We start from the raw sequence: 19,254 nt of genomic DNA on the forward strand, positions 1-19,254 counted from the left end.
AAGCTTTTCTGAATTGATTCAGATGCTTCAAATTGATTCAGAGCTTTTAATTGGTTTCCTGATTCAATTTGAATTCAGAGATTTGGTCCCTACACATCCCTACACATCCATCTGTTTCTCTCTCCCAAGACCCAGCTATCCAGGACAGAGTTGCTTCAGGTACCTCCACTCAGCACCTATCCATCACCTGTTTACCCCTGGTACTCCTACAGCACCCACCAAACCCAGGTACCCCCCTGACACATTCCATCATGCTTGCCATAGCAGCCAAGTTTTGTGGAGCTCTATACTCCACCCTGTCACCAACTGGGGCAGGGTCTGGTAATTATAAACTGAAGTTTATAATTTCATGCAAATTATTTACAATCACTCAAATTAATTTATTAAGACATTTGCATCATCTGTCATACTCTCAGCAACACAAAATTAGCAACTATGATTGATCAAATCAATGAAAAAATGGGCATTTGATCAGGCCATTTTAAACAAACACATTATAATGTCTCAGACACATCATAATGCCTTTACACTAGGTTGATTCATAGGTAGCTCTGTTTCTATTTAGAGCACAATGCTGTCACATGACCTGCCCCAAGCCAATTTTTTATTTACATTTGCTATGTATCTATCCCATCATCTCCTACCAACAATGCCTTTGAGGAAAACATGCTGAGATGCTTCCTGATTGGGGTCAATTTCCAACACTGGAACCCTGTTGGGTGCATCTCAAGCTATGAGCCAAACAAAGACATAAAGCCACCGTCAAGATAAAAGTCAGACATTTTAAAAACTAATCTTTGCCTAATGTATGATAATAATAACAATTTAGATGATTTAAACAGCAAGAATATTAACCTACTTTATTTTTTACCACTTACACTGTTTTAATTTTTTTCACTCAGCTTTCACAATCAAAGTAGAATGGGGTATTTAATGAGTTTTGCAATTTTCTCTCATTTTTTGCTTATTCTGCATTAAAACAATACAGCTTCATAGGAGGTTGGCATCTACAAAGTTTCAACATGCAGTCTGGTCCATTTTTGTGTAAAATGTCTTTTTCCTCTGAGGTACCTATACATTACATCCCTGAGTGTGTTCATGTGCATATAGTGGGTATATACTGAATTGTTCTTGTGATAAAGAAAAGAAAGAAAAATGACCAAACACCAAACGTAGGAGCAAGTCATGCTCATGGCATGGGGAAGGCGATGGGCGTGGCCTGATAGTGGCGGTCCCGGCCCGCGCTGATTGGCAGGGGGCGTGCAGATGCAGCCCATTTAAAAGGCAAACGCGCCAAAAGAAGGGGGGACCCGCGCAATATCGGAGAGGCCTGATCACCCTCACCGGAGGTCCTGCGTCCACGAAATCCCTTCCCCCCGGATGCCCCCATCACAACTGGGTATACCATCTGAACGTGTTTAAGAGCTCTCGAGTTATCAGCGAGTTTAATCTTGAAACAGCTGTTAAGAAGTTTTTTTTCTGCCTAAACTGTGAGTAAAGCATTTACTTATCTCACCGCCTCCTTGGTGTTTTTCTGTCGACGGAAGGAGAGACAGAAGAGGCAGGAATAAGGCCCCAAAACCCTTTTGTCCCCGGCCTGCTCGCATAATCTGGGTCCAACCACCCATTGTTAGGTTGAACATGGCATCACGAACAGGATCCCCGGGGCAAAGGGGGAACAAAGGAGATGTTGACGAGTTAGTCAGGCATTGCCCGTGGGGAAACCATCACCGGCCCCCGACCAAGAACACCAATGATTTATGGGCCCATGTGGGGTATCATCAAGCTGGGCAGGATGGAAAGATGGGAGGCTATGTTTCCATCCGCCCGACCGAGGGCAGTGAGGAGCCGCTTAAAGAATGGGTCGTGTCCGGCCTCAGCCCCGCAGCCTTAGGATGCTTCCTTTCCAGTCCCGCGGTTCTTTACCACCCGCCCGACAAAAAACCAGAGGCGTTACTTAGCCGCATCAAGCCCACAGGCACAGATGACCGTACTCCCACAAAAGAGTACGCTAGGTGCATCCAGTACCTAAAAGAGGGGAGCGGCTGCGAAATCCCTCCCAATAACTTCAAATGCCCCGATCTCAATCCCGGAGGCGCCAAAGATGAAATTCTAATGGCACTCCGTGAGAGTCTTGAGACCGATGGACGGGATGCCACAGGGTGGACAGGGCAAAAGTGGAATAAGGGAAAAATGATTAATATCCTGTTTCGCTCGGTGACCACCTTGCTACGACACGCGGCGAACCAAGCCAGCATAATAGATACACTGACTAGAACAGCCGCGCAGCAGAGTGCTGCACAGCCCAAGCCACCACTTAAAAATGGCGCCGAGGGTAAAGAAGAGGGCGTGGCCAAAGAGTCCCGGGAGGGAAACCTCGACGTTAGAGAAACCCCGTCGGCCCTGCCCGAGGAACCGCCTCCGTACAACATCCCGCCGGAGCTATGTTCTGCCCTCCCCGCCGACGCAGGCGCACCCGTTCTGCATGCAAATCCTGTAGCCTTAGTGAAAACTGTCATCGATGGCGCGGGAACCCGCACCCTCACTACCTTCCATAGGCGCACCAGAGGGGAACTCCAAGAGCTGACAAGAGATACCCGACTAAATCCGGGTGAAACACTGGCAATATGGCTAGGACGACTGATATTAGAGCACAGGTCAGATTTAGTAGACCCGGAGGAGTGTGCTATCCTAATGCGCCAACCCTCATGGAGTGGAGGAACGTGTAGCGACACGACTGAAGTACTGCGCAACCACGTTTGGCCAATCCCTCTGTGTGCTGCTGCGGTCCCAGCGCTGTTGAACCGAGCTCATGCTTGGCATGCGGATCCGCCCGATGATCCATCACCCGCACAGCTCCTGTATGCAATAGCAGGAGCCAGTTACTTAACCTGGGACGCCGGACGGTATCCACTAACCCTGACTCCACGCCAGGCAAACAGTATTTGGCCGCATCGCTGGTGTAATGATCCTGGCAAGGTCCCTGTATCCGCGTCAGCAGTGGAGGCCTGTGTTGAGGTTTATGGAGGTATGAATACACCCATGTTCCTCTTGTTATTACACCCATTGGTAGGGGGGCTGATAGGGAACGTTCTAAGTAGTCTGGGAAAGCTCACCACAGCGCACAAAGTAGAATCCAAGCCCACCCTGCCAGCAGCGGTACAGGCGGTAGGAGTGTGGAAAGCAACGCCTAGAAAACCCCGAACTGATCGCTCACCACGTGGATGACCACCGGACCGCACACTTACGGAATGTGCTATGTTTGGCTTTCTGCTAAGCAAAAGAGGTCTGACAAAGAATCAGCTTCGTGGGTTAGGGGACAAGGGGCAAAAAATACTGGCGCTGAACCTAGGCTTTAAGCTTAAAGAGCAAGAGCCAGACAAAGAAAAAAACGAGTAGCGGCCGTCGATACGGGCGACGACGGCTGACCCACTAATGATGAACGCCCGTACACAACTTATGATGTGAGTGCAACTGCAGACTCTACCCCTATCCCTACACACTTTTTGCTAGACACGGGAGCTCAAGTAAATGTGTTGAGATCTGAAACGCCCCATGTTAAGACATCCAAAGTCGTCTTTGTACAAGGGCTAAATGCTATGACATCTGCGCCCGCGGTCAAGTTTTGGATCAACAAAAGGGTGCTGCATGGAGTCTTAGGGGGCATAAATATCTTGGGTATCCCTGCAATAAAGGCGTTAGCTTTAAAGAAAGCCATATACCTAGCACTCCCATTGACTGTGACATCAGGCAAAAAACACCAGCCAGCGCTAGCAAACCCTACACCCTGGCGGTACCAGCCAATCCCGACATGCACTGACCTGCAGTCCCAAATCCGAAACCTCTTAGCTGACTTGTGCAAGCGAGAGTGTATTCAGCCCATAAAATCCTCCACCTACCTTTCGGCCGGATGGGGAATCCCTAAACCAGGAAAGCCGACGGAAGCTCGTCTAGTGGTGGACTACCGACAAGCAAATCGTCGCTGTAAACCGCTCCAAATGCCCGCCACACAAACCGTCTCAGACATCCTCGATGGCATGACCGAAATACAGAGGGGCGGAGAATGGTTTGCCACCACATTAGACTTGAAGGACATGTTTTATTCAATCCCTATACATGACCTGCAAGGGATCCTTAATATGCGTGTAGGCGGACAAATGTTTTCCTGGAAGGTTTGTCCACAAGGTTACCGCAACGCACCAGCCCTAGCAGTCACAGTGATGAATGGGACAATGGACAGCTTTGTTCGTCCCCGCCCAAAGACCACAGACGTTCACATCTGGACCTATGTCGACGATATTGTCATCGTGGGGCACGACCGTGCCGCGGTCCGCGCCACCACTGCGGACCTAAAGGACCACTTGAGCAATCAAGGATGGACCGTAAACCTGGCTAAGTCTATGAGCGAGCCATCCTCGGACATTAAGTTTTTGGGGACACAATTCACAGGACAATGGCGATCGGGAACGGCACACAATGCTACCCCTGAGTTGTCCTCACTTTGGCCGACCATGCAGGCGGACTTTCAAGGCCTGCTAGGCCAGCTAAATTGGCTCCGCAATTTTATGACGCCATCACATTTAAAAGTTATCCAGCGTCTGCAACACCAAATTCACAAGAAAACACGATGCAGAGTCCCATGAAGTGAGCATGACCAAGCCGCATTGGAAAAGGTTATGACAGAGGTTAAAAAGATGCGTCTGATCGCACCCCCCGCCGGCAGTCTCCTGACAATTCATGTAGGCTGCACCACGGAGCATATCTGGTTTACAGCCAATGACACCGAAATGGGGGAACTTGCGTACACTGGTCACCGCACACTCAAAAGCCACCAACATAGGTATGGTTGTCTAGGGAAGGTTATACTCGCGGCTCAACTAGGGGAACACCTCACAGCGAGCCCAGGTGTACTTGTTGCACCCGGCAGCACCACACTAGGATTGCTTAATCCTAGCAGAATCCACCCGGAGTATCAGGGCACGGAGAAAACTTGGAGCGCCCTGGTCCTTCGTTACCAGTATCACTGGTCGGCGTAGCAAGTCGCTGACGGAGAACTGATTCCGGCCGCTGAAGAGGATGATCCCATTGTACTGCAATTGTATGGGACCACATCCCTGGCATGGATAGCTTCAGATGGTACATCCCGTGATGGCGGAGGATATGGATATTACTGTGACCCTTGTCACGACTATGAGCTCAAAACGTCCCATCCAGGAGAGTCAGTTCAAGCATCTGAACTACGAAGTTTTCAACTAGCTCTTGAACATGCTTACCGTCACCACGACGAGATGCTTCCGGTACCTGTCATAGCCGTAGACTCAGAATATATATACAGGATTGTTACCGGAAAGGCACAAGTTACAGAACACACAACCCTCTGGGACAACGTCAAGACCATTTTATCACATTTCTCTGTTCACCCCTTAATCAAGCACACGCACTCTCACCAACCTGATACAGACCCCGTACATGCCATCATATATCAGCTACTGGCACATCGGGGATCCATAGATGAAAAGGACATACCCCAGTTACAACTCACTGATGTTATAGACACCGACCCCTTTCTCGCTTGGCTCCACGAACGTTGGGGACACCTCGGAGCAAAAAGAGTGCAAGCTCATTGGAGGGAACAAGGCAACAAAGGACCAAGCGTAGAACAATGGAAGAAAATAATCCAAGCCTGCTTTGCCTGTGCACGAGAAAAACCGGTGCACCACAAGCACCAAAAGGGCGTCTATGACCCAGCGCACTTTGCTCCAGGGAAGGTGTGGCAAGTGGACCTGCTTGGGCCACTCCCAGGAGCCAAGGCACCGAACAAGGGGGTAGTAATTGTAGACCTGGGAACCTGTCAAATCCTCGTCCTCCCCACGAGGAAGACCACTGCTCCCGTGATTCAAGGATGTCTACAGCTTGCTTTCGCCCATTGGCAAGTGCCCCATGTCATACACTCCGATGGAGGACCACCCTTCAACTCCAAAGGCTTCGAACGGTTCGCAGTAGAGCATAACATTCAGTGGCATCACCATCTACCCTATCACCCACAGTCCAATGGTGTCGTGGAGTGCCAAATAGGATTATACAAGGAACAGTTAAGGCTGAGGGAAAACGGATCGTTCAAGAACTGGACCAAGTACAACAATGATGTACTAATTGCCATGAACGCCACTAAGGCTTTATGGGATGAACGCACTCCGGTGCCACGTCCGCCTTGGAAGCCATGTTACTCATCCCAAGAAACAGTGTGGCTAACCATTCCCACAGCTACTAGTAAGCGCCCGACTCCAGCTCCCGGTGTTGTACTTAAACCCAGCAAGTACCCGAATACCTATTTTGTCTCCCTTGAAACAGTCTCACCCGTAAGCACTGTCTTGGCCCATCATAACTGGCTAAGTCGACGCAGCACAGTTTAGTACATATTACTAATGAACCCCAAGTTTTGTTTTTCAGCCCGAAACGGCATGAAGTCGCCGATGCATGACGTGGTGTGAAACTCGTCGCCGCAAGTGAATCTATTGGCGACGGCCCCGGCAAAAACATCGTGCTGCATCCGGACATAGTTGGACTTACCCTTGATATCATTGTTTAATGTTTTATTATGTATTTGTATTAGATGTTGTATTTTGGCTTTGTATATATATATATAGGGAAGGAAGTTTTCGAGCCTAAACATGTTCGAGATTGGCATTTGGTCAAGAGGGCATGTGATAAAGAAAAGAAAGAAAAAAGACCAAACGCCAAACGTAGGAGCAAGTCGTGCTCATGGCATGGGGAAGGCGATGGGCGCGGCCTGATAGCGGCGGTCCCGGCCCGCACTGATTGGCAGGGGGCGTGCAGATGCAGCCCGTTTAAAAGGCGAGCGCGCCAAAAGAAGGGGGGACCCCCGCAATATCGGAGAGGCCTGATCACCCTCACCGGAGGTCCTGCGTCCATGAAATTCCTTCCCCCCGCACGCCCCCATCACGACTGGGTATACCATCCGAACGTGTTTAAGAGCTCTCAAGTTATCAGCGAGTTTAATCTTGAAACAGCTGTTAAGAAGTTTTTTTTCTGCCTAAACTGTGAGTAAAGCATTTACTTATCTCACCACCTCCTTGGTGTTTTTCTGTCGACAGAAGGAGAGACAGAAGAGGCAGGAATAAGGCCCCGAAACCCTTTTGTCCTCGGCCTGCACGCATAATCTGGGTCCAACCACCCATTGTTAGGTTGAACAGTTCTTATATATAATAGGTCCCCTTAATGTTGCCTCTAATCACTCCTTCCCACCAAAATAAAAATTCCACACTCTATTTATGACCATACTTTGCTATAGTGTTTGTAGAAGAGGTGTCTGATGTTCGCAGATGACTCATTAAAGGGGGTGGAGGAACAAGTGGTGAAAAATGTCTCTGGAGGTGTTGGGATGACTAGAGTCTGATTAAGGTGACTGGGAGAATCTAGGACCTGTGGACACTCTGCTTCTGAACCCCCCCCTCCCCCCGCTTGTTATTAATACCACCTCCTCCTCCTCTTAGGTGCTCCTTCCTCATCAACTCCCTTCTTTCCAGTTGGGGAAGTAGAAAGAGGGAAGGCAGAAAGACCACTTGATAGGTTGCTCAGCAGGTCCTTAAGTTATTCCCAGTGGCTGGTATAAGCCATTCTGAGTTGTTCCTGCAGCCCATTTGAACATGGCATCTCTGCTGGGCAGCACAAAGCTGGGAATCACATCAGATGATATTAGGGAATGCTGCCAGAGAGTGTTACATTTTCTCCTAATCCATCTTTAATGAAATGACACTAATAAAATCTCTGGGACTTTGGCCTTCATTTAGAGCACTGGGTTGGTCACTTTGTGAAACACAGTAAAAAGCAACAAAAATGTTATTAATCATGTAAAAAAATATCAGTAATCTATTTGATGGCAATTTGTGGAAGTGCAGTTCTTTACAAAAGAAACAGCTGCAGGAGAAAAAAGTACTATTTTTTTTGCATATAGTATACCTTTCCAACAGCAAGATGCTGGAAATTGGACTATGCATTATATGCAAGAAATATGGCAAAAGCAGTTTCTGACACTGGGCAAAAGCAGAAGAAAAGTCTTCATCAATCTGTAGGGAGCAGAACAATGAGGAGGCTCAGCTCCCTAGCTTCTAGTATTCAGTTACTTACTACAAAGAAAGATCTTTTTTCTTCATTCTGCTTTTCAAAAACAAAGTGTGTATCTTATTCCAGGATGTAATGTATGCAAAAAAATACGGTATTCAGGTCATCCTCTCCATCACCAGTGACTACCCTAATGCTGCTGTGGTGACAAATACTGATTTATATTTTGGCAAATATGTTTAGCTCTATAATGACATTAATTCACTGAACCTGGAACTTGAATGTTACATTAATTTACGTTACATTTCACTGTATGAGTTCGGCTATTTCTTTTCCAAGGTAAGAATTTGTCCAAGGAAGAGATGGTGATGATGATGATGATGAAGATGTAAAAAGCAGACCAGCATGCTGGCTGCATCTCCCATTACCAGTGCCGCTTAGCTGCTTCACTGGCAGGGAGTGATCATATCTGTTTCTAGACAATACTCTCCATTTTTGGATTGTGCTGACCCTGACAGGTTCCCTACGGAGCAAGGATTAGAGCAGCTTTCTGACATCATAACCTCCTTCCACCAGTGGGCAAGAGATAATCCTAAAGTGGAAGCAAGCATAAGTAAACTCCTGGGTGAATTTAGTTACACAAGCAATGCATTCTATTCCTCATGTCATCATGCAGTGACAGCCTTCCTGCAAGTTGTATTCCTCATCCTTTTGCCTCAAAATGTTCAATGATATTTTCATGTAACAGTACCCAAATTCATACAGTGCTTTATTTTTAACGTATGAATATTTAATTTGTTGAAGGAGGAAGAGAATATCTTCTAAGGGGGGGAAGAGTAAGTAGTAACAGCTGAAGCTACATCTTATTTTGATAGATCACACACTGATTATAAGTAGCAAAAACAGGGACTTTTTTTTTAAAGTTACATAGGGTGAAAAGCATTAAACCAGCCTACCTCCTTCCATCCCACATCTCTCACCTTTGTAGTCCACAGTTTGACTGTCCAGTCAAATGACGATGTAACAAAGAGATGGGAAAAGTCAATTGGGCCCACTGCCATGTGGCAATTGATTCCTGTGACAGGCCCTTGGTGGCCTTCAAAGATTTCACCAATGCCTGCTTTACTGCAGAAAGAAGATACACAAACCTTAGTCAGAGATTTTTTAATTTTCTTTATCTTCAGGTTCATGCCTCACTGATTCTCTGCAAAATGCCAGTCAAACAGTAAACCTCAGCTAGTTTCTTTTATGCCGTTGTCTCCAAAGACTTGTTGTGGGCACAATTCATTCACAGAACCCCACATATAGATGTCTTCTTATAAGTAGCTTTCACATATAGTATCAGAGAGACTGTGGCTTGCAAGAACATCTCTGAATAATAATAAAGGAAAGACTCATAGAGACTAACAAATCCAAGTAACCCATTATCATGCAGAGCATCCATTAAGATTGCAAGCTGCATTAATAAAAGACATCAATTACAGTTCCCTTTCTTTCTGAACATCTGAAATAACTTTTTCAGGTAAGCTAGGCAATCCACTCAGAAGCAGATCCTTTTTACTTTACTGAATTTAAAGAAACTGTTCAAATCATCACAGTGAACATGACTCGTCCCCAAATCTTAGGTCCAGCATTGGTTTGAACAAGTGGCAATTTCTATTGCGTTAGAATGATTCAAAGAAAGAACAGAGCAACTATAAGAAAGAAAAAAATAAATATCCATTAAAGAGAGACATTGAGAAACACTCTTATGTACTTTCTACAAACAACCATTCTGAATTGACTCATATCACTCCCCCATGGTACCCAAAAAAAGAATTATAAAACCACCCCTGCTTTTACATGGATACCACAAAAGAAACAAACACGGTCAACACAACTATGGATGACACAGCTGCTAAGGCCATGCATTTTTGCCCTTGCTCAGTGGGATGAGAGTGAATGCACAGCAGCTAAATCCTCAAAGGCTTCTATCAGTTATGGCAGCTTGCTCAAACTAGAAACTAACCATAGCTATTAGTAAGCCGTTAAAACCTACAATGCCTCTGAGGAAGCACTGACTTCTCAGCCAGTTTCGCTGTACCATGTTTCATAGTTCTGGTGTGAAGCATGCCAATTATTTCATTGTTTCTATATAGGACAGGATATTTTATTGTTATGTTCCAGAGATATATAAAAAGCATGAAAAATGCTTTTTCCTTTACACATCTCTCTCTAGAATTTTGTTTCCCTTTGTAATGAATTGTGTTGAAGAACACAAGAGTCCATGAGAATAAATTCTATCTTGTGGATGATTCCAATCCCACAGGCATGGAAAAGGGCAGAGTGCATTTTTTACAGTGCTCAGGGGATATACTGAAAAAGCATCAAGCACAAGTTTCCTCCTCTTGTGGGGTACACAAAAGCAGGAGCATGTTTGAAAGTTTAGAAGTGCTAAATCAGAAATGGCCCAGGGCAGCTTTCATTTATTCAGACAGCCCAAGACTAATTCAAACCATCAGTCACCCTATCATTGCCTAAGCAGAGACATTCAACACTGCTATGTATCAGCAATAAAGCTAAATATCCAAGGTTTTCATTAATAAAAGGTATACCTTTTAAAGAGTCTATGAACTGTTCTATTATTTTAATATTATGAACATGGAAGATTATTTAAATACTATAGCAATATTAATGGAAATTAATTGGTTATTAAAATATAAAATTAAAGCACATGACACTGAGAAATATCAAAATGTAGAACAAACTGTAAACCCAAGAATGGAATGGAATGCTGAGAAGCATGTTCTTTACAAGCATCCAGCACACTGAAAATGTTACCAGCAGTTAAAACAAGCACACAAGTCTTCAGAAATGCATTTTAATGAACATGAGGAACTGATCTTTGAAGTGGCCCCAGGTGAGATATCATTTGCCCCTGAAAAAGTTTACAGGGTGCAAAATAAGGAACTCATTTAAATTATGGAAGTGGATTTGCACCTTCACTGCTCTAGGAGAATAGGAGATCATTGCTGTAATATGCACAGTGCAATGACTATCCTATGAACTGTCACTTAGATCTGTACAAAAGATTAGTACAGATCTTGGGTAGCCCTCCAAACAATGTTAGGAAACATTCTTTTGGATGATATTTCCACTGCATTTCAGACTCTCACTTTAGCCATATTAATACCCAGAGCCTGATCCCACACTGCTTACCCAGACAAAACTCTCTTAGAAGTTTAGAGGAGTAAAGGTTGCAGATCAGACCCCTCATAAGTAGCATCACATTCAGGCAGAAGTCTGTCCTATGTTATTAAGGTGCTCTCCTGAGAAGATGGTTCCACAAGTTATCCCTATAGTGTAACTCAGCAGAGGAAACTGAGGGTGCAGATCTTGTTCAAAGGACTACAATGGACTAAGGAAGAGCAGTCAACCAGCCTGGCTCCCAGTACGCATGCTACTGCTAATAGGAAGTGCTAAGTGATGTAACAACTAGCAGATACTCTACAAGTTGGAACAGGAGCTGCTGGGGAGCATGATTTGGAGGGTGAGACTTGGAAGCTTCTAGGAAGCTCCATGTGTTCAGGGAATTGCACAACATCTCTGATCACACAATGCATCATGTAGCTGCAAGCAGCAGCACTGAAACCAGTGCACTTCAACAAAGATCCAAGTCGCTGCAGTCTAAATGGACTCCATGTATGCAGGACCCTGTGCATGAAACAGATGGGAGGTAGTCACAGCTACTAAATGTCTTGTTCTAGTATCCATGGAATCACTCTTCTCTGGGCAAGCAGAAAACCTCAGGGCTGGCACTGTTCTGCCCTTCCCTGCCCCTCACCTCAAGGTGAAGTTACTGTCAGAAAGCAGACCCTAAATGAAGCTGAGGCTGGGGAAGGAACTACATGCAATCCTAACAGAGCATTAATGGCACTGTTGATAATGGACTGAAATAAGAAAGATAATGTTCTCTATAAAACACAAACACTATGATGTATGAAGCAATTCTGAAAATCACCTTCCATGACGGCAAGCTGTGTAGACTGTCCCCTCCTCACTGCCCACCACAAAGTTATTGACATCTCCTGTTGGGAAAGCCATTCCTGTGACTGCCACCGGTTTGGATTTATTGTACACCAGTTCCATACTCTCCTACCAAAACAAACCATAGTTATTTTCTGATTGTTTCCCAGTTGTTTTTAAAGGTATCATGGGGGGAAAAAAGGTTATTTTCCTAAATAATTTATTGTTTTTGCATAGGTTGTTACAAGAAGATGTATTGTCATACAATATGAAGCACTGCTGCCAATATGCTGCTGCATATCACAAGTTTCAGGGTGGCTGGAATTTATCAGTCTGTGCTTCATTTTCTGAAGTCAAGCAGAGATGACAGGTGAGAATTTAAAAACTAATGGTGCAGAAACTAAAGATAATACCTTAATGGTTACACTTGTCATCCCCAGGCTCTAATAAAGCACACAATACCCTTATATTTACAAACATTTTGAAATCAATTGTTTGCCAGAAACACATGTAAAATCTGATATACCCATGACACTTATCAGACAATGCCATTTGTCCCTCTATAGAACAGAATAAGAAAGTTAGGACCAAGTCAGCATTACTGTTCTAAACATTATTTCTCAGGAGTTTGTTATAGCAGCCATAAATATTTGCCCAGGTTTTTACTGTCAAGCTGCAAGCTGATGAGAATATTTTCTTTTATTTCCCCACAGTTAGGCTTCAAACCAAATCAGCTATGTTTGGGGGTTTTTTTAGTAAAATGAATGTGGGCATTTCTTTTGTATGAGCATTTACTTGAAATAGATTTTTTTTTGCACATATATAATGCCAAACCACTTGTTTTCTTAAGTGTAACCTAAGAATCTGTGATGGGGGTGAATTGACTTCATAATTTTTGTGCATAACTATTTAAGAAAAGTTAGTGTTGCTACAGCTGTGATGGTCCGGGGGGTGTACAAGAAAGCATAAAGTGTCCTTCCTCAGATCTAAGCCTTAGGGACTGGTCAGTGTGTACTGTTGGGAGAATTTTTTTTCTGTAGCCACAATCAGTTGGACTTTTCATAAAAGGAAGGGATGTAAAATCAGGCATATAGATAATCCTTACTACCAAGTTCATATGCTCCTATGAAAATATTTGCCTTTGTTAAAAAACCCAAAACAAAAAATAGAAAATTCACACACATTCTATATTTATAAAGATCAGGAATGTAAAGCATACTAGCAAAAGCTATGAAATCCCAAATTGAGGCTAACACATTCACTTCTAGTAATGTGACTTTCTTTGTAAGAATAGAGTAAGTTACAATTTGACACAATTTACCATGTTGACACAATTTACAATGCTGTTAGAACTAGAATTACTCTGTAGATGCATATCCCATTTAAGTGGAGAGTTTACAGAAATTGATACTGAAGTTAAACAACAAACATTTATCTTTGAAGGGATAGTAATGTTCCATTAAGAGGCATTTCTACAGGATATTTTGAAACAACTTGCCCAATCTATTCACATTATTTTAATAAAAAACAATAATAATATATTCTTCATCCCAGTAGATGAAAAATGAGAAATAAGGGATGTTTTGGAATAGAAAATAACATAAAAATCGAAGCTTTCCAAAGGTCTCTTTCAATATCTCTTCTTTGTTTAGTTTGCATTACTATAATCACTAGTGGCTTAGAAACTTTTCCTGGATTTCCTTTTATTTCTAATACAAAGGAGAGGTGGAAAAAAAGACAAGAGTAGCAAACATTCCAAAGTGTGCATATGTGTGGGGGGTGCCCAATTAAAAACTTTAGATTTGCATTGTTTGTTCCCTTGGTAACAAAACGCAGGCAACAAACTAAGCTTTTTGACTTTGTGAAAGACATGTAAGTGGGTAAGGTGGGTTCCACAGCAGTGCAGTCTACTCCATATTTGTTAAACAATGCTGTACAGTAAGCACAATTTATACCACAGGCAACTTCTATAATTACTGTGTTTTAAACTGGATTATTTCATTTTCACTTGAAACTGACCTATGTATTAACGTATTACAATAATTACATGATTTGTGGTAAAGGAAATGGGTTTTGGCTCTTAGAGGAGACTGCTGGAAGTAAGTGCATCCATTGGTTTTAGTTTGTGTAGGATGTGAGGTTTTGGCTTTTACTATGTTACATTAAGCAGGTACCTGCTTTAACCAGGATGCTTTTTTTGTGTGAAGGTAAAAATAAACCCACCTGTGGAGTTGAGAGCATATCCAGACTCCAGGAGCACATTTTGCCATCTGTGGAAACTGTAATGAGATTGTGAGCATTCTGTGTTCCAACTACATTCACACAGTACACGGGGTGCTGAAAACACATTAAGACTGGGAATCAGATATGGCATTCTTACATTTTCAAAAACAAATTTCAGTTTCAAATGTCAAGGATTTTGTTTTAAAGAATGATTAAGTAGTCACGTAATGCCAGCACAATAGTTACTCAGCTATTTGCCAGAGAAGAATTTAACTTGCCTTTTGTTTAAACTTTAAAAGGCATGTTATGGTGGTGGGAAACATTTTCAAAGCTTCATTTTACTTCTTCATCAAACAACTCAACTGAGTAATGCTGTGAAAATGTTGAATTATATGGATGATATTTCACCCACAGGGACACGTATCATTCCGCTGATGGTTTTGATGCTGAAAATGACTGGCAGAAAGAAGCAAATCATCCAAATGGAATCAAAATGAAGACTTTATTCAAGAAAACAGCTGCACAAAAAACTTGGACTTTGCCATAGTTTGGCTGCTGTACCAAATATTTGCAGATGTACTTCAATGGAAAACTGTGAAGAAATCCACTAGTCCTCTTGACCATAGGCCAATTTATATTAAAAAGCTATTAGTGTAAATCTGAATTGACTACACTAGCCTGTAGGTTTACACCAGAGTTACACCAGGGGAGCTGAGAGCAAAATTTGGTGCACAGATACTAACTTGGTCCATTTCACATGCTATGATGAAGCATGATAAAATTTATTTTTCAGGCATCTTGAAGGGTTAAATTTACAAGAGGCTGCCATCAATGCTCATCTGCAATCATTTGCAATGCACAATGTTGCACAAGACCATCCTCTGTGCCAGGAAATGACAGAACGTATGTGAGAGAACCCCATTTATAGGTTACAGGCAAATTCTGCTCCTGTTAGAGTGAATGGCAAAGCTACCATTCACTTTAACAGTTCAAGACCACCCCCTACATGTGTAAATTCCATCATTTGCAAGCACAGGAAAAATATGAAGAAAAACTGTGCATGCAACTGACAGCACATGAAAATCAGTGTTATGCACAGAGGTCAGATTTGGAAAACATGCCCCCAAATCTAGATTTTTAGAGAAACTGATTCTATCATACCCATAGGAAAAGCCCTAACATGACCTTTCCTGGTGTACTTATTAACACAGGACTAAAAGCTAATTAGCACATATTCTTATATAAAAAGTGTTTAGTCTTATCAGTCCTCCTCATAAAATGAGCTCTATGCATTTGTATAACAGCTCCTAGGCTGGTATTGCAAGGAAGGAAGAAGGAGAAAGTTCAAATTGGCAAATTTTCCAGGGGCATATTGGTGGGCCAGCAGCACCTTCCCAAAGAGTGCCTGGGATTAATCAGTACTACCAGCCATCAGTTTCATGAGTGATAAATCTCACTGCAGAATTTAAATGCTGTCAAGAAAACGGATGAAAAAGACAACCAGCTATACATAGCAGAAAGTATAAATGGGCTCCCCTTCCTTTCAAAGGGTAGATCCCATCTTGTTTTTATTTATTTTGGAAATGAAATCATCATGCAGGAGGTTTTCTCTTAATTAAAATTTCCTGTTGTCCCAAATGCAGATGTGGGGTGGGTGTGAAAGGAAATTAGTGAGTAATCTGTGGTAGGACTCTCTTTCCTTATGAATCTGGGCACCAATCACGGGATATAAACTCAGGGAATTTTTAAACCCATAATAATTATGCAATTTTTCTTTTTTCCAGATAACTAAGGAAAGGGAGGGGGAAAAAGTATGAACCCCTTGTTTATACAGAGTAATCTTAAAAAAACCTAAAATAAAAATAACTAACTATTTGACTCAATTACCTAGCTGGATGCAGAATAACACTAACACAGAATAATTTTCTTGATTTAACATAATTTTTGTACTTAATGGCTTAGGATATGATCCAGAATTTGCAAACCAGGACCAATTTTAAAATAAATGTGTGTTTTGCCTAATGTATAAATGTGAGTTTTGCCTATGTAAAAATAGGGGGGAAATGGCCCTTTTTAATTTGGAAAAGTTATTCTACTATTTAAGAACAAGATGCCACATTGCCTAAGACAGCATTTCATAGAATCATAGAAACAAAGAAAATTAGGGTTGGAAGGGACCTCAGAAGGTCATCTAGTCCAGCTCCCTGCTCAAAGTAGGGCCATCCCCAATGATATCATCCCAGTCTATACTTTGTCTAGCCGGGTATAAAAAACTTCCAAGGATGGAGATTCCACTACTTTTCTGGGAAGCCTGTTCCAGTGTTTGTGAGAGAGTTTTTCCTAATATCTAAACTAAACTTTCCTTCCTGCAAATTGAGGCCATTGCTCCTTGTTCTGTCATCTGCCACCACTGAGAACAGTCTAGCTCCATCCTCTTTTGAACTCCCCTTCAGGTAGTTGAAGGCTGCTATTAAATCCCCTCTCAGTGTCCTCTTCTCCAGAATAAATAAGATGGACTGCCCTCTCTTGGACTGTCTCCAATTTGTCCTTTGTGTAGTGGAGTCCGAAAACTGGGCACAGTACTCTAGATGTGGCCTCACCAGTGCCAAATAAAGGGGAATAATCACATCCCTCGATCTGCTGGCAACATTCCTACTAATGCAGTCCAGTATGCTGTTAGCGTTCTTCACAACAAGGGCACACTGTTGGCTCATACTCAGCTTATTGTCCACTGTAATCCCCAGGTCCTTTTCTGCAGAGCTGCTGCTTAGTGCTTAGCTAGTCAGTCCCCAGCCTGTACTGGTGCATGGGACTGTTCTGTCCTAAGTGCAGGACTTTGCACTTGTCCTTGTTGAACCTCATGAGATTTCTTTTGGTCCAATCCTCCAATTTGTTGAGATCTCTCTGAATCCTAGCCCTACTTTCCATCTTATCTACTACTGTCCCCTCCCCAGTGCCTTGGTGTCATCTGCAAACTTGCTGAGGGTGCACTTCATCCTATCTTCTAGGTTGCTGTTGAAAATATTGAACAAAACCAGCCCCAGGACCGACCTCTGGGGCACTCCACTTGAGACCAGCTGCCCACTAGACATTGCGCCATTGATTACTACCCTTTGAGCCGGACAATCCAGCCAATTTTGTATCTACCTTACAGTCCATTCAACCAACCGGTATGTCCTAGCTTGCTTGTGAGAATGTTTTAGGAGACCATATCAAAAGCCGGCTAAGGTCAAGGTATATCATATCAACTGCTCTTCCTGCATCCATGCAGCCAGTCACCTCATCATAAAAGGCAATCATGTTGGTCAGGCATGACTTGCCCTTGGTGAATCTATGCCGACTGTTCCTAACCACCTTCTCTTCCAAGTGCTTAGAAATGGACTCCTTGAGGGCCTGCTCCATGATTTTTCTAGGGACTGAGGTGAGATGGACCAGTCTATAGTTCCCCAGATCCTCCTTCTTTCCTTTCTTCAAGATGGACAATATATTTTCCTTTTTCCAATTGGCTGGGATCTCTCTTAAGCACCATGAGTTTTCAAAGATAATGGCCAGCAGCTTTTCAATCATATTGGCCAACTCCCTCAGCACTCTTAGGTGTATTGTGTCTGGCCTTTTGGACTTGTACACGTCCAGCTTTTCTAAATAGTCCCTAACCTATTCTTTCACCAACATTGGCTGCTCGCCTTTTATTATTAAGATTTAAAATTTGATTATTAAGACAGAGTCAAGAATTTTTTTCAGATAATATCTTTTATTGCACCACCTGCATGGATGGAATAAAGTTAAGTAAGCTTTCAAATGCAATGCATTCTTCATACATATAAAACAGACAGAGAACATTCACAAATAATCTATTTTTTTTTGCTGTAATTACAACATTATATATTGTCCTCTGCTACTGGGAAAGTGATCCAAGTTTAAAATACAGCTCCTAGAAAATATAATTTTGTCTGAAAAAAATATTAGGTATAGAGGAAAAACAAAGAATTGCATTCCTTTTACTCATTTTGTGCTCTGATCACTCAGTTTTCTTTGCTGTTCACAGTGTCTTGCCCCTAGTTCTCTGGCTTCCCAAATTGCTAGATTACCTGTGAGGAAAGCACTGTTTCCTTCCATTCAAAGTGAACGATGTTAGCTCAGCTAACTAGAAATAGAATGGGCAACAACATGAGGGTAATTAAATGCAATGTTGCAGTTGCAATTTATGGCATAATTTGGGCTTTAGAAAGTCAGACAAATATTCCCAATGACAGAAATCTTAAGAACTATTTTGCTTCTCCAATATCAGTGTCTGTGCACACCTACCATTTTCTAATATGCATGGCAATGCAATCATCAGATTAGTGCCATATTGAATGTTTGCACTAAGTTATGTATAATGGTTTTTACATGTTGATTTTTAACCCTAAGGATTATGTTGTCATAGCAAGCTAGATTTAACCTTCAACTGCAAATTCCAAACATAAATGCCATAGAATTATAGAAGCCAGGGACACAAAAGACTTGTTAGCACTGGATCTTCCTGATAGCTTGCATCTTTCTGTTAGCATGGGATTCACTGCTACTTTTTGCAGTGCTTTGAGTACCCCGCTTCCTTATATTTCTAGTGATCTCCTACTGGAAGTTTATTCTACATTCCAAGAGATCTCATTTTATTCCTATGCAACCTACATTTCCTTGGCTAATGTTTAGTCCATTATTCCTGACTATACTCTCTTGTGTCACCAGAATGACCCTTGCTCTCTTGGGACTAGATTGGGTACTTTGTCCTGCACTACTTCACACCATAATGATCTCCAGGGAAGCTGTGTGACTGCTGTTTTATTTGGAAATGTATGTGCACAACTAACTTCATTTTCATTCCCACAATGTGTTCATTCTGGGACATGTGTTCATGTGTTCATTCCATAGTCCAGTACAGAAAGAGAGATGATGATCTCCCTT

The 19,254-nt window shown here is 42.8% G+C and overlaps 1 protein-coding gene and 1 long non-coding RNA gene across 5 annotated transcripts in view; one reads left to right on the forward strand and one right to left on the reverse strand.

Moving 5' to 3' along the window:
- DYNC1I1 (dynein cytoplasmic 1 intermediate chain 1) overlaps positions 1–19,254 on the reverse strand; it is a 318,366-nt gene that overhangs the window by 52,837 nt on the left and 246,275 nt on the right. For all 4 annotated transcript variants that reach the window (XM_059728979.1, XM_059728980.1, XM_059728978.1 and 1 more), the window contains 3 exons: positions 14,311–14,424; positions 12,083–12,216; positions 9,063–9,207 (listed from right to left, as the gene is read on the reverse strand). In XM_059728979.1, the coding sequence (XP_059584962.1) occupies positions 9,063–9,207; positions 12,083–12,216; positions 14,311–14,424 (393 nt within the window). The remainder of the gene's footprint in view (positions 1–9,062; positions 9,208–12,082; positions 12,217–14,310; positions 14,425–19,254) is intronic.
- Positions 12,211–16,340, forward strand: LOC132250931 (uncharacterized). Its single transcript, XR_009462649.1, has 2 exons — positions 12,211–12,457; positions 14,725–16,340. It is a non-coding gene; the product is annotated as an uncharacterized LOC132250931 (long non-coding RNA).

The sequence above is a fragment of the Alligator mississippiensis genome, chromosome 5, assembly GCF_030867095.1.
Source record: "Alligator mississippiensis isolate rAllMis1 chromosome 5, rAllMis1, whole genome shotgun sequence".
Lineage (NCBI taxonomy): Eukaryota > Metazoa > Chordata > Crocodylia > Alligatoridae > Alligator > Alligator mississippiensis.